The sequence below is a fragment of the Zootoca vivipara genome, chromosome 1 (assembly GCF_963506605.1).
Source record: "Zootoca vivipara chromosome 1, rZooViv1.1, whole genome shotgun sequence".
In the NCBI taxonomy this organism is placed as follows: Eukaryota; Metazoa; Chordata; class Lepidosauria; order Squamata; family Lacertidae; genus Zootoca; species Zootoca vivipara.
Window position 1 is genome coordinate 131,836,456 of NC_083276.1, and position 15,419 is coordinate 131,851,874.

General features: G+C 42.5%; 1 protein-coding gene across 2 annotated transcripts in view; it reads right to left on the reverse strand.

The window, feature by feature from the left end:
- Positions 1-2,647: 2,647 nt before the first annotated feature.
- The window catches only part of MREG (melanoregulin), a 56,573-nt gene continuing 43,801 nt past the window's right edge, over positions 2,648-15,419 (reverse strand). For both annotated transcript variants that reach the window (XM_060282346.1, XM_060282345.1), the window contains exons 3-6: positions 14,374-14,464; positions 13,912-14,075; positions 11,788-11,958; positions 2,648-2,879 (exon numbers count right to left, since the gene is read on the reverse strand). In XM_060282346.1, the coding sequence (XP_060138329.1) occupies positions 11,824-11,958; positions 13,912-14,075; positions 14,374-14,464 (390 nt within the window). In that variant the 3' untranslated portion in view covers positions 2,648-2,879; positions 11,788-11,823. The remainder of the gene's footprint in view (positions 2,880-11,787; positions 11,959-13,911; positions 14,076-14,373; positions 14,465-15,419) is intronic.

Below are 15,419 nucleotides of genomic sequence, written 5' to 3' on the forward strand. Positions count from 1 at the left end.
TGAAGCCTTGCTCCCTCTGGTCCACTGTCAAAGCTCTGCCCACCTTGAAGGCCATGACTGGCCAATTTAAACTGTGGTTTTGGTGAGCCATCCCAATGTTCCTCACAGCTCGCCAGGGCTGAATCCAATGGCCAGCTGCAAAGGAGGGAGGAATCGCTGTCCCCTCACTCACTTGTGGCTCAGACTTATCCCACAGTAACACATGAATATTAAATGCCTACTGTTTTCTTGTTTCTGATCCTGTGGCATCTGGGGCATATATCCTGCAACATTTTCAAAACTACCTGTGAATGCGGAGTTGAGCAAAACCCACATGCTGCCCACTAATATTGAAAATAGATCTGTACACATGTTTGATATTAAAACACTTGCTGTAATAAAAATGTTACTGAGACAGGCCACAAGACTTTTTGTGTTAGGGAGAATGTGTATATCCTGCTTTATAGACCCAAGAGGATCTCAGTGGCTTACAAAATATCCTTAAATATAGTACAGGGACAGAAATTAAATGGCGCTCCACACTGAATCAGGATTACCTGGGCAGCACCCTTGGTATCATCCTATCAGGTAGCAGCTCCCAACAAAATATTTTGAGGCAAGGGAGCCATGAATAGTGTGTGTGTGTGTGTGTGTGTGTGTGAGAGAGAGAGAGAGAGAGAGAGAGAGAGAGAGAGAGAGAGAGAGAGAGAGAGAGAGAGAGAGAGAGAGAGAGGGAGGGAGGGAGAGAGGGAGAGAGGGAGAGAGGGAGGGAAGAAAGTGTGTAATTTCTCACCCAAATACTGAAACTGAACAACATGCAGTGCAGCTCTACTTCTGCATGATGCTTAGGCTGCAACCCTAAACATACTTTCTAGAGAGTAACCAATGAATCACAATGGGACTTAGTTCTCAAGTAAGTATGCATAGGACTACATTGTAAATTTCACAAAGCAATCTGCAAGGACCAGATAGTTTTCTGTATTCTACAATTTCTAAATTGCCATAGAAAAAAAGGTTGAAACCTCAATATGTCTCGCATTCATTAATCTGCTTTACAGAGACAAAACATACTGTACTTCAAAATAGGGGAGAATCACGTAAAGACTTTTTATTTATTAAATTAAGGTATGAACGTATAGAATCAACACAGTTTTCCCCCTAGGAAGTGACAAAGCACACATTTCATATAGCTGTTTTAACATCACTGGTACAAACACTTAAAATACCTCTTGCCATTTTGTTAGGTATGTTGCAACCACAAAAACCAAATACCACCTGGTGAGAGCACCAGCTTTTTGCTTTAAAAAAAGTAGTACAGTAGTGACAATGAACAATCGCCACATCTGTAGTTTAAAATCATTGCTTATTACCAGACCAAAACAGCAAGATACTATTTGGGCTATATTAAAACATTTTGTATCATTAGCTTTTGTAACACAATATAGATTTCAATAAACACATTTGTTCCAACGGGTTGGTGAAAAATAGATGAAAGTGCAAAAAGAACACCTGGCCCTCTATGTTCCATTTTGAGCAAAACCTCAGGACACTGTTGTAACAATGTCCAAGTTCAGTATGTGATAAAAATATCAGCTGGAACAGAGGAGGCAACTGGAATCAATAACTACTGCATAAGGATCTAGGACAAAAGGAAGGCTTGCAGCTGTTTTCAATGAAGGTAAAGGTACCCCTGACAGTTAGGTCCAGTCGTGTCCGACTCTGGGGTTGCGGCGCTCATCTCGCTCTATTGGCCGAGGGAGCCGCCGTTTGTCCGCAGACAGCTTCCGAGTCATGTGGCCAGCATGACTAAGCCGCTTCTGGTGAACCAGAGCAGCGCACAGAAACATTGTTTACTTTCCTGCCAGAGCGGTACCTATTTATCTCCTTACACTTCGACATGCTTTCGAACTGCTAGGTGGTCAGGAGCTGGGACCGAGCAACAGGAGCTCACCCCATCACGGGGAATCTTTCACAGTGGAACAATGGATTCGTGCTATGGTGGGGAAAGCTCAGTAACAGCCATTGTAGATTTTTGAATCTTGAGGCAAAACCAGCTCAGAAATAGCAGGATTTGATTTCTTCACTTCTAAAAATGCTAATTAAGCCAAAGTAAGACTCTTTTGCTGCTAGGAAGTAATTTGCAGTATGGTTTTTGATGGTTCTCACAACATTCTGCCGTTGTTGATGAAAACGTCACCCACATCTACCAGACAGAGAATCTCTAATTGCATAGATGGATATGTGGAGTTTTGCTGGCACGATACATGGTGTATTCTCAAGAGAGAAGGAACTTGATGAAATGGCAGTTTTAAAAGGCGTTAACTTTCCACCCTGTTAAAATCCCACAAACAGGAACACAGGAGAATGGTCAGTTATGGGAAATAACTGTACCAATTGTACCAAGCTGTCAAAGAGAAAAACATTACATCTGAAGTTTCTGTCACTGCACTTTTTATATTCACTGCAGCTGTAAAACTACCACCGGCATCTAATCTAGCACCAAAGCTTATGGTTACAGGTAGGTAGCCGTGTTGGTCTGGGTTGAAGTAAAATAAAAAAATTCCTTCAGTAGCACCTTAAAGACCAACTAAGTTTTTATTTTGGTATGAGCTTTCGTGTGCATGCACACTGGTATCTGAAGAAGTGTGCATGCACACGAAAGCTCATACCAAAATAAAAACTTAGTTGGTCTTTAAGGTGCTACTGAAGGAATTTTTTTATTTTACCAAAGCTTATAGAAGACTCCAATCACAGACTTTCTCCTGAGTCAAGGTGAGTCTCTACTGCACCACGCTATACAACAGGTACAACAGGTACATCATCCTGGATTTATCCTGCACTTCTGAGATATACTAGTTTCTCTGAAGGAAAGGAAGAAGTCGCATTACTCTGACCAATCCCTTTGTTATAAAATCATATTGGGGGGGTTGCAGGACACCATTATTAATGAACAGAGAGGGGTAACCACAGCTTGACAGCTACGGCTACCCAGAGTCCTTCGCACCACCATTTCGCCGCCACAGCTTGGCTCTCCTTCCCTCCACAGACCCGCACCCCCTCCGCAGGGATTAACATATTCAAACACCTCCTAAAATCCAACATAAACTCTGCATTTCCCCTTCGCCTAAGGACAAGCATATGCAACCCTTGCCTAGACATCTGCATTTCCCCTTCGCCTAAGGACAAGCATATGCAACCCTCGCCTAGACAATTATCACAGACAATTATCATAAACTCCACCAAGTAACGCAGCCCATTTTTATACAGCCTTACCATTTTATACAAACCTTATACAAACTTGCTATGAACTTTTACCTTCTCGTGATTATATGCTTGCTTCTTGTGATTATATGTCTGCTGGCCTTATGTGCCTTAAATGTGAGAAACCCCTTATATCCCTTGAAAGGCGTCCCTCCCTATATGCCTAAGAACCTAACCACAACCTCAGTATTACTCTTGATTAATTAGACTAGTGTTCCTCTGTATTAGAAAATAGGTTTGTTAGTATCTCTTTGTATTAGAAAACCACTGTTTTATATTTTAGAACTGTATACGTCAGGATGTATTAGAAATGTTTTCCATACTTATTTTCTGTGCAACCCTTCTCTGACCCCAAGCCCCCCTGAAACCTCCCCATCACCGTCCCATACCCAACGAAGGAAGACACGGACAATAGAAAGATTAGCTTGACAACTTTATTCAAATAAATTGCCATCCTCAACGTAGCCCACCCTTCCATGGCCTGGAGGAAAACACTGCCGGGCGGACTTCCACCCCATGGAAATCGCCAGGAACTGCCCCACCTCTGCACCCATCTTGACTGATTGCCCTTCCTGCCAAACAACAGGGAGCACCATCAACGACAGGAGAAGAGAGATTGACATCTCTCCATCTGAAAGGAAGAGTCATCTCCGCACCCCGTCGCCCTTGTCTCCCCCTCCCTCCTAGTCCAGAGATTTCCATGCATGAACAGGAGGGTATATAGGGGGACTTCACCATTTCCCGGGGTTCCTTCCTTCTTTCCAGAGGCAGGGACCCTACAGCTGTAGCTTTGCATTCTGCAATAAAGGGATCAGTTTGTTTTTCCTGACAGCATCGTGTGGTCTCTGTCATTTTCCCGGCGGAGCTGAACTTAGTGCAAATTTTGGAGCTTCCGACCCGCGTCTGTCCTTCTTAAAAGGCAACGCATTTTGGGGTACATTTTTCATAACAATATGGCGAGCCAGCCAGGAGACTCCGTTTAGCCGTACTCTTGGGGCGCCGTGGTTGGGGAGCCCAAGCGCACCCAGCCATTTGCAGGGGGGATCCCCTTCCCCGACTGTCCCTGGAGTTCTGGCCTAACTGGGATCCTTAGCGGGACCACACAGGGAAAACAAACAGGATCCAGACGGCCGTGGGGGTTGATTTTACAAGATTTTTCTTCTCCTGATTGTTGCGAGGTGACCAAGCTTCAGGAAAAGAAGGCAGCGCGCTGCGACGTGAGTATCAATAGGGAAATTGGCTTTTCGGGGTGGGAATTGTCACAGCAATCAAACTCTTTCCTATTTTTCATAGCCAAAAAAACCCAAAGCCCGTCGGAGTCTGCCCAGGCTGGAAGGTTTTGCGGCTGCCCTTTTCCTCCCCAAGGCTTGTTGTCCGTCGGAGTTTTGCCCAGATAGCGAGCCTTGGCAACTCTCCCTTCTCTCGCTTAGCTATCCCGGGTGAAGACGCCCCTCTGCCATGGCGACCTTTTGTTAGGTATGACCCATGACCAGAGATTGCAAGTGCGCCCGTTCCCTTTTCCTACTTTTCATTCCTCAGGTCCGATCTGGCATTGCGTAGGCAAGCGTTCAGTAGGACCTGAGTCTAGAGAGCAAGAGGCAGGGAGATTGCTGTGGCACTATTAAATTGTGGGTGGGAATAAGAGTCCTCCTCGGAGTGTGCCCACTTTCCTAGAACGTTTTCCTAAGGAGACTTTCCAAACCCCATTTTTCCCTTAGAGAGCCCTTTAGCAAACCTTCCCAAGCCCACTTTCCTATCGGAGTCGGTCCACTTTCCTATCGGAGTCTGTCCACTTTCCTTAGACGTGCCCCACGTTCCCAAGGAGTCCCCAGAACCCCGAGAGACCCCACAGCCCCGTCGGAGACTGCCCAGGGCTAGAACTTGCGCAAGTGCCCCTTCGGAGACTGACCAGGGCAAAAATGGGTGCACCCCTGTCCAAAGAGACAACTCTGCAGGCTTCAGGGGAGAAATAAGCCCAAGGAGAGCTTACTTCCCGTCTGAACTCTGATAAACGCCTCCAATTGTATTTAAGAAATGTTTCAGGGTCTAAAAAAAAAACAAAAGGAAAAACCAAAACAAAATGCAAGCTTGCTTAAATAATTTTTATGTAAGGGCTTGATCAACCCAAAAACATGGCAAATATTAAAAAGAGTGGAAGTAGTGTGTAAAGGTTTGTTTTAAAGAGGCTGTAGAAGGGTTTTTTTTCTCTCTCCAAAAGTATAAAGAGGTGTGTGTGTGTGTACCTACCCATTTTTCAACAGAAAAGAGGGGCAGGATGGAAGAAAATAAAGAGTTGTAACTTTGAAAATGCTTGCTCAATGCTTTGAAAAAAATTTCGAAACTTGAAAATATTCACTTCATAAACTCCAGCTATAAGTGGATAAGAGATGTACTCAATGTTTAGAAATGTTGTGGGGTTGTGTTTAGATTGGCCACAACATCCATAGACTGCCTTCTTAAGTGTGCATAGTTAAAACTGCCAACTTGTTTTAAATTTCTAGTATAAAGAAACCATGTTGAACCAATCAATCTTAAACATGATAAATATGAGAATGAGGTGTGCAAATGTTGTTATTGAGAGAGGCTACAAAGGGGAGTCTTTCTCCAAGTGACTAGAGGAATATTGACTAAAGGAAAATTGAACAGCTATTCCTATAAAGGTGATTTGTTTGTCAAAAGTAGAGCTTCCATAGCCAGGAATTGTCTATCTGAGTCTAGTTTTAACTTTGATTGTGTTGGACAGAAGGGTTATTGTCGGGCTCCTGATATCAGTCTCTTAAGGAAAAAAACTCATCTGCTAAAGGGTTCTGTATAAAGTTGGTATTTTCATTCAAATCTTGTGAATCCTGTATCTTAGAGGGTTAGACTAAATGACCTCAGGGTCCCTTCTAACTTCCATTTTAGAGCTATGTGAAAGGCAATGTGTCTGATGTGGTGATGGGTTGAAATTCAGCCCAGCTCTGCTTTCTGGCAAGGAAAGATTATTGGTTTTCAGAGTTGGAACAAGAGTGTCATTGTTGTTATGGAGTGATTATATAAGTTTTTATCACTTTCTCTATTAAGGTTTAAAGTTTAAGCACATATGAAAGTCTTGAACATTTCCCAATCTTTATCCAATCTTAAGATTTGCTAAAGGCTTCTATATAACGTTGGTACTTTTAATCTTCCCCTTCCTTATTTTTCCCTTAGTACACACGTGTGCTTCCGTGATAGGGCATAGCCCGTGTTTCCTTCCCAGTCAGGCATCTGTACTCAAATGTATGTGTATCCTAAGGGCGGTGATAGTGTTGAGATCCCCATATTTCAGAAGGGGTGGACTAGATTACTCAAGCACTGAAAAGTGAGTTTAAACTCTGGTGGCTTAGTGAAATGGCCTGAATTCAGTCAAGCTTTACTCTTTGGTGGAGAAGGATGGAAAGACAGATTTTTAAAGTTTGGCATGAAGAGTTTGAGGTGCCACTTAGAAAGAGGTAGAGATGGTATATCATACATTGGAAATGAATGTCTGGTGTTTCCCCCCCCCCCCCACCATATTGTCAGCTATTTTTTAACTGCAAAACTCCACCCAACAGTTCAAGCACATACAAATTCATAATCAAGCAGAATGAGCCTTGACCATCCCTGTACATAAAGGCCAGAAGAATTAGTCTGGAAGATGGTGAGGCTGAGATGAGTGAGAATGTTGAATATCATTAAGTCTGCTCTGGCCATATCACCCATAGATAAGGGGGCAGAGAATTTAGTCTGCCATGGCTGTAATAAATTAATTAAAAACAAACGAAAACATTTGCAATTACGAATTCACCCCGAACCCTGTAGATAAAGGGGGCAAATCAAGATTTATTTTGCCTGGGGTATGAGATGTTTATATAGTACAGTAAACATGGCTAATTAGTGCCATGACTTCATTAAGGAGTTTAATTTGACCAAACTTTTATTGCAGCTTTCTTGTGAAAGTATTGGGTTGGGTTGTCTGTGAAAACATTGGGTTGTCTGGATGTTGAAGTTTTATATATTTAAAGTTTAAGATTTATAAGCCTGCTTCCTAAGCAGCAAGGAACAGGAAGTAAGAGGTGTCAGAAATATCTCAGGACACAAAAGCTATAGAAATGGATTTAAACTGACCAAAATTAATTTAATTTGACCACTTTTTGTTGCTGGTTTGGTGGAAGTGTAAATTGTTGGGTTTCTGTGTAAAATCTAACCTATTCACCCTTCCCTTCCTCTATTCAAATGGTAATTTAGCCAACACCAGCAACACTTTCAAGTGGTACAATGGATTTCTGAATCATGAACTTTGTACATGCACAGAGGCTATGCCAGCTTGAAGAGAAAAATAGAGAGAAAAAGGAGGTTAAAAACAAAACAAAACAAAAACAGCAACCAAATGCTGAAGTGCCTGTGCCATGCAGGGGAAAATTTGTTTAAATTTCCTTATGTGTCTTTGACTCCAGGGGGTCACTTGAGAAAACAAAAGGGTCAAGTGTTGGACCATCATTCCAAATCTAATATGCAAAATTCTTTCCAGAGGTAAATATCTCAGCACTCCCACTTTGAGTTCATCGCTTGAGTACTTTCATCGCTTGAGTACTTTTTGTTGCTGTTTGTTTCCCCTTTCAACAGGATACTGATTGTGATTTTAGTCAAGGGCTTAGAAAAAAAACTCCAGACTATGCAAACCAAGGGTCTGCTCCCCCTTTCCAATGGGTATTCAGGAAGCACCTTCAGATACTTATCTCGCATTTGCATTTCACCCCAAGCATTAACTCCTGCATAACCTCCCCCCTTGCAAAGTTCCAACCTAACATGCAAAAATTATTCTCACAGCTTTCCCAGGAAGAACATTTCTAAAGGATATGTGAACCTTTAAGAAGACTAAACTCCAGTAACAAGTGTTTATTTTTTCCTTTCTCCCACAACAAAAAAAAAAGGGGGGGGGAGTGAAGTGATACAAACAGTAATTTCCTTTTTCCTCTTTTATTATTTCTCTTTGGCTTTGACGCTTCTCTTTAGCTTACAAATAATCTGCTTCCATTTATTAAATCAGTTTTTCCATTATGTCTATTAAATTAATCTAACCATACTTGTACAACTTTAGATTGCTACTCTTTATTTTCATTTGAGATGCTCATTATTAGAAATTGTGTGTTTTAGCATTTATTTATTTATTTTGGTTCCTCATATGTCAGTGTTTTGTTTTGTTATATTTTGGGGCATGTCCATCAGTCCATCACGTGGAATGCCAATATTAACCTGTATGGTCTTTATAATGTCTTCATATTATTTGATAATAATTTTTTTTAAATCTGAGATTTTTGTGTCAAGTCCTTCTTAAAAAAAAAAATTGCTGTTTGAGTGGTAATCTAAATATCATTTTGTTTTTATTTATGCATTTTTTCTATTTCTACTTTTTCTTCCTGTACATACGAATGTAGCATCTAAGTCATTCTTTCCTGTAAATAATAATAGTAATAATAATCCCTTTCAAACAGGATACGCGAACCTCAAAGAGAATTCAGAACCACACATGGAAAATGTTAATAACTTATCAATTGTGTCCTAATTAACAAAATTGTTGTCCTCCACAGCCAAACTAGGTGAAGTAAATTAAACAGACTGAGTAGACAATAACAGCAGTAATTAAATATGAATGATAATAATAATATTTAAATTAATAAAATGCTTAACTATGATCACATATTATTTGCAGCTTCCCAAGAAGAACTTTATAGAATATTTTCCCCTTTATTATTATTATTATTTAACTAATTATATCTTCAGGCCCCAACCCCCCTACAGGCCTATTTTCAAAAGGATGTTTTACAGGAAATCAAATGCTAATACCATCCCCTCACCACCTTACCAACCTGCCAATGCATCACAGTGGCCACAACAATTTATTCCCATAAAAGACTTGAGAAACTAAGTAATTGAATTATGAAGGGCATTTTATCTCTTAGCTATAATGTTTCAGCAAGGTTTAGAAGTGCTGTTAACTTCCTCCCAGTGACTCAAAGGCAGACAAGAAAAGCCCTTGTGCCCAAGGTTGGAAATACATGCAAAAGCAGCAAGAATTATCTCAAGTTCACCCAATTGCCTCAAGATATACAAATGGTGTAGACTTAACAATGTGAAGGTTTTATGCATTATGTGTTATTATGTAGGAATGCTGAAATGTGTCAAATGGGACGGACAAGGGGGGGGGAATGAGTTACAAGGATATTTCTTTTTTTATTTTAGACTGTGCCCTCAAGATTGTGCAACTGATATATAATTATGTTTTATGTTACGTGATATTCTGCAGAAACCTTGACCTATGTCTGACAAGTATATGTTATTTCCACAAAGGGGGGGGGGCATTTTTGTGTGTAATTGCTTTCATGTTTTATGTATAGTAAGTTATTGTATAGTGTAACATTCCTTATGCACCCAATGGTGGTATTATTCCTTATACGCCCAATGGAGGACTCATGTTTTCTAAAAGATCAGGCTATTGCATAGTCCATTGTTGAGATTTAGATCAATTTATGACCACATTTCCTTATCTCACCTGGCACTTTGTAGTGTGCCAGCCTTCTTTTTACCAAGAAGCAGTTTCAGGATTCATGAAACCAGCAGATACAAGAAGGTGTATATGCCTTGATTTACCTGGAATGATTCCTTATAGAATTAAATTGACCAATTTGGACATGTGCCCTTTTCAGAATGGTTTTTATGGGGCTGTATAAATTATAATTGGGTCAGTTCTAATTGGGCAAGTGAATCCAAGGTGCAAGTAGCTTTCTCCCTTTAAGAGTAACTGAGCAACTCCCTACTACAGTGCAAGACCAGAGCCTATAATAAAAAAATCCCATAGAAAGCCCAAGGCAAAGGCATCTCTCTCATGACATGTCCAAACCTGTGGCAGCTATGGTGAGTGCCAGGTGACATGGTCGATATGAAAGCCCTAAGGGGATTCACCAGGGATTGTTGCTGCTGTGCCATGATGGAGGTGTGAGACCAGAGGAGAGCTAGCTTTGACACCTGACAACACACAAAAAGGTAAAAACAAACAAACAAACTACGCTTTCCAGTCAATATTGGTGGATCTTCTGGTAAATGTAAAGCATAGACCACTTGTTTTTCCCATAAGTGCTAGAATACTGCTGCATACAGTGAAATGGAGAATGCGTCACTGTCGATTATATGAGGCAATGATTGGTTGTTACACAACAATATTGCCTCAGAGAGGGGACACTGTTATAAAATCATATTGGGGGGGTTGCAGGACACCATTATTAATGAACAGAGAGGGGTAACCACAGCTTGACAGCTACGGCTACCCAGAGTCCTTCGCACCACCATTTCGCCGCCACAGCTTGGCTCTCCTTCCCTCCACAGACCCGCACCCCCTCCGCAGGGATTAACATATTCAAACACCTCCTAAAATCCAACATAAACTCTGCATTTCCCCTTCGCCTAAGGACAAGCATATGCAACCCTTGCCTAGACATCTGCATTTCCCCTTCGCCTAAGGACAAGCATATGCAACCCTCGCCTAGACAATTATCACAGACAATTATCATAAACTCCACCAAGTAACGCAGCCCATTTTTATACAGCCTTACCATTTTATACAAACCTTATACAAACTTGCTATGAACTTTTACCTTCTCGTGATTATATGCTTGCTTCTTGTGATTATATGTCTGCTGGCCTTATGTGCCTTAAATGTGAGAAACCCCTTATATCCCTTGAAAGGCGTCCCTCCCTATATGCCTAAGAACCTAACCACAACCTCAGTATTACTCTTGATTAATTAGACTAGTGTTCCTCTGTATTAGAAAATAGGTTTGTTAGTATCTCTTTGTATTAGAAAACCACTGTTTTATATTTTAGAACTGTATACGTCAGGATGTATTAGAAATGTTTTCCATACTTATTTTCTGTGCAACCCTTCTCTGACCCCAAGCCCCCCTGAAACCTCCCCATCACCGTCCCATACCCAACGAAGGAAGACACGGACAATAGAAAGATTAGCTTGACAACTTTATTCAAATAAATTGCCATCCTCAACGTAGCCCACCCTTCCATGGCCTGGAGGAAAACACTGCCGGGCGGACTTCCACCCCATGGAAATCGCCAGGAACTGCCCCACCTCTGCACCCATCTTGACTGATTGCCCTTCCTGCCAAACAACAGGGAGCACCATCAACGACAGGAGAAGAGAGATTGACATCTCTCCATCTGAAAGGAAGAGTCATCTCCGCACCCCGTCGCCCTTGTCTCCCCCTCCCTCCTAGTCCAGAGATTTCCATGCATGAACAGGAGGGTATATAGGGGGACTTCACCATTTCCCGGGGTTCCTTCCTTCTTTCCAGAGGCAGGGACCCTACAGCTGTAGCTTTGCATTCTGCAATAAAGGGATCAGTTTGTTTTTCCTGACAGCATCGTGTGGTCTCTGTCATTTTCCCGGCGGAGCTGAACTTAGTGCAAATTTTGGAGCTTCCGACCCGCGTCTGTCCTTCTTAAAAGGCAACGCATTTTGGGGTACATTTTTCATAACACCTTCAAAATCAAAAGTCCATCCAAAGGTGAGCAGTGTTATGACAGAGAAGAACTGAACTGGACCGCAATCAGATTGACTTCCTCTTTCACTGTACATCTTTCACTCTTTGGATACGTTGCACTGGCAATTCGAAAGAATTCATCAGCAGCATCAAGGGCAATAAGACGGTCCTGCAGGAGAGAAAAAGTGGCTGAACTCCATGCAAACTCAACACTTTATCTCCAGGTAGAATTTCTATCATTGTAACGTTTTTGCCCCTGCTGGGCAACTTTAAGACTCTCTTGGGAAGTTATCCAAACATCACTCAAGGTTGTTCGTAGCTTCTGCATATAATCTTGAACAGACAAAGGGCTTGTTTGCAACACTCCCTCCCACTGTTGTTTTAACAAGCTTAATGGAATGCGCAAAGACCTCCCATATACTAGTTTGTTTGAGGAGTACCCCAGACTCTCCTGCACTGAATCATGATACGCACACATCAAAAACATTAGGTGCTGGTCCCATTCTTTTCCATGAGCTATTTCAGCAACATAGATTTATTCAGCCTTTCAGCTAAACCATTGGTCCAATGACAATAAGCCGGGCTTGTCCTATGTTCAATTTTAGTAATTTCAAAAATATGCTGCATTAACCTGGACATGAAGGCTCCACCTAAGTCACAGGTCAACTCTGTGTCCAGGGCAGCTGTTTATCTGCTCCTACCTGCCCACTGACTGTCTCTCCAGAGTGGTGCATGCTCTAGTTATTTCTCGCTTGGACTACTGCAATGCGCTCTACGTGGGGCTACCTTTGAAGGTGACCCGGAAACTATAACTAATCCAGAATGCGGCAGCTAGACTGGTGACTGGGAGCGGCCGCCGAGACCACATAACACCGGTCCTGAAAGACCTACATTGGCTCCCAGTACGTTTCCGAGCACAATTCAAAGTGTTGGTGTTGACCTTTAAAGCCCTAAACGGCCTTGGTCCGGTATACCTGAAGGAGCGTCTCCACCCCCATCGTTCTGCCCGGACACTGAGGTCCAGCTCCGAGGGCCTTCTGGCGGTTCCCTCGCTACGAGAAGCCAAGTTACAGGGAACCAGGCAGAGGGCCTTCTCGGTAGTGGCACCCACCCTGTGGAATGCCCTCCCACTAGAGGTCAAAGAGAACAACAATTACCAGACCTTTAGAAGGCATCTCAAGGCAGCCCTGTTTAGGGAAGCTTTTAATGTCTGATGGATTTCTGTATTTTAGTGTTTTGTTGGAAGCCGCCCAGATGGGCGGGGTATAAATAAATTATTATTATTATTATTATTATTATTATTATTATTATTATTATTATTACTGGTGATAGTTTGTGGTAAGCCCCAGCAACAAAAGACACTTAATAAAGTTCTTGCCACAAAAGGGGCACAAATTTGTGATAATGGAATCATTTCACAAAAACGAGTACAATAATCAATAACAGTTAAGATATACTTCTTGCCAGGTTTTGTGGCTTGTGGCATTGGGCCAATAATAAAGGTAAAGTCCAGTCGTGACTGACTGGGGTTCCGGCGCTCATCTCGCTCTATAGGCCGAGGGAGCCGGCGTTTGTCCGCATACAGCTTCCGGGTCATGTGGCCAGCATGACAAAGCTACTTCTGGCAAACCAGAGCAGCGCACGGAAACGCCGTTTACCTTCCCGCCGGAGCGGTCAGGGCAATAAAATTCTCTAGTAACCTTTCCCAATGTATGCTTAAACCCCCAAGTGTCCTGAAAAGGCAGCATTGTGAGCCAGATGTAAAACAGTCTATCTGTATGTCTGGGGTCCTACCAACTGTCAGCTCACACTCTGGGGCAGATTTCTTTGGAAGGAACTGTTTATAAAGCAACCAGATGAAACTAACTCTTGATTCAGTGCCAGAGACAACTGTCAAGATGCCATCTGTGGCTCTTTGCACGAAAGCTGCTATATTTCTATATTGAAGCAAGCTTGCAGTGATGTAAAATCTTGGGCTGGAAAGGCCATTCCTATTCACGGGAACAATCATGAGCAGGACTGTATGGAGCTAGACAGGCACTACTACCAATGTACTTTCCAAATCACACTGAGCGGTTCCATGAAAGAGTATGAAAAAGGAAAGAGAGAAGTCAAGACTTACCACCACAAAGAGGTATCTCTCCGAAAGCTCCCAGCTTGTTGGGAAAATAGCTGTCTCCTCAGACAGCTTCAAGAGGATCTCTCGGGCTTTGCTCATGTTCTGAGAGTCACTGACGATGCTTCGTTTGGTCACTGATAACAGGGTATCTGCTTCCTTCAGAAAACCTAGGGCAGGATTTTAAGTCCCATTTTAGCAAATGTAGGTTACTGCAAATATATTTGCAAAGGATCAAAAGGATCTTGCAGACACATGGGAAACCCAGTGGTAAAATGAAATGGGACACAGTATTAAGTACGGTAATGGTGGGGTTTTTTGTTTTTAAATATCTCACTATCACACAAAATTGAGTGCATATATCTTTGCTTTTCTTTGTGCGTATATATTAGATCCTTCCCTCACATATACATACTGTTTGTATGTTAACTACTGTATTAGAAAATAGCCTGAACTTAACTGACTTACCCAAATCTTCCAAAATGCATTTCCACCTGTTTCTCACTTCCCTTCGCATTTGCCGTAGGGTATAGATGTCATAGTTCAGTTTTTGCCATTCCTGCAAAGGAAGAAGAAGATCGGCCAATTTTACTCCTGAATGCCATGATCACTGCAGATGGTGACAGCAGTCACGAAATTAAAAGACACCTGCTTCTTGGGAGAAAAGCAATGACAAACCTAGACAGCATCTTAAAAAGCAGAGACATCACCTTGCCGTTAAAGGTCCGTATAGTTAAAGCTATGGTTTTCCCTGTAGTGATGTATGGAAGTGAGAGCTGGACCATAAAGAAGGCTGATCACCGAAGAATTGATGCTTTTGAATTATGGTGCTGGAGGAGACTCTTGAGAGTCCCATGAACTGCAAGAAGATCAAACCTATCCATTCTGAAGGGAAACAGCCCTGAGTGCTCACTGGAAGGACAGATCCTGAAGCTGAGGCTCCAATACTTTGGCCACCCCATGAGAAGAGAAGACTCCCTGGAAAAGACCCTGATGTTGGGAAAGATTGAGGGCACAAAGAGAAGGGGACGACAGAGGACGAGATGGTTGGACAGTGTTCTCGAAGCCACCAACATGAGTGACCAAACTGCGGGAGGCAGTGCAAGACAGCAGTGCCTGGCGTGCTCTGGTCCATGGGGTCAAGAAGAGTCGGACACAACTAAACAACTACAATTGTCACCCTATAAAAAGGTAAAGGGCCCCTGGACAGTTAAGTCCAGTCAAAGGCAACTATGGGGTGCAGCACTCATCTCGCTTCCAGGCCAAGGAAGCCAGTATTTGTCCACAGACAGCTGTCTGGGTCATGTGGCCAGCATGACTAAACCGCTTCTGGTGCAACAAAACATGACGTGACGGAAACCAGAGCGCAAGTAAATGCCGTTTACCTTCCCGCTACAGTGGTACCTATTTACACTGGTAAATGCACTGGTATGCTTTTCAACTGCTAGGTTGGCAGAAGCTGGGACATAGCAATGGGAGCTCACCCCATCGCATGGATTCAAACTGCCGACCTT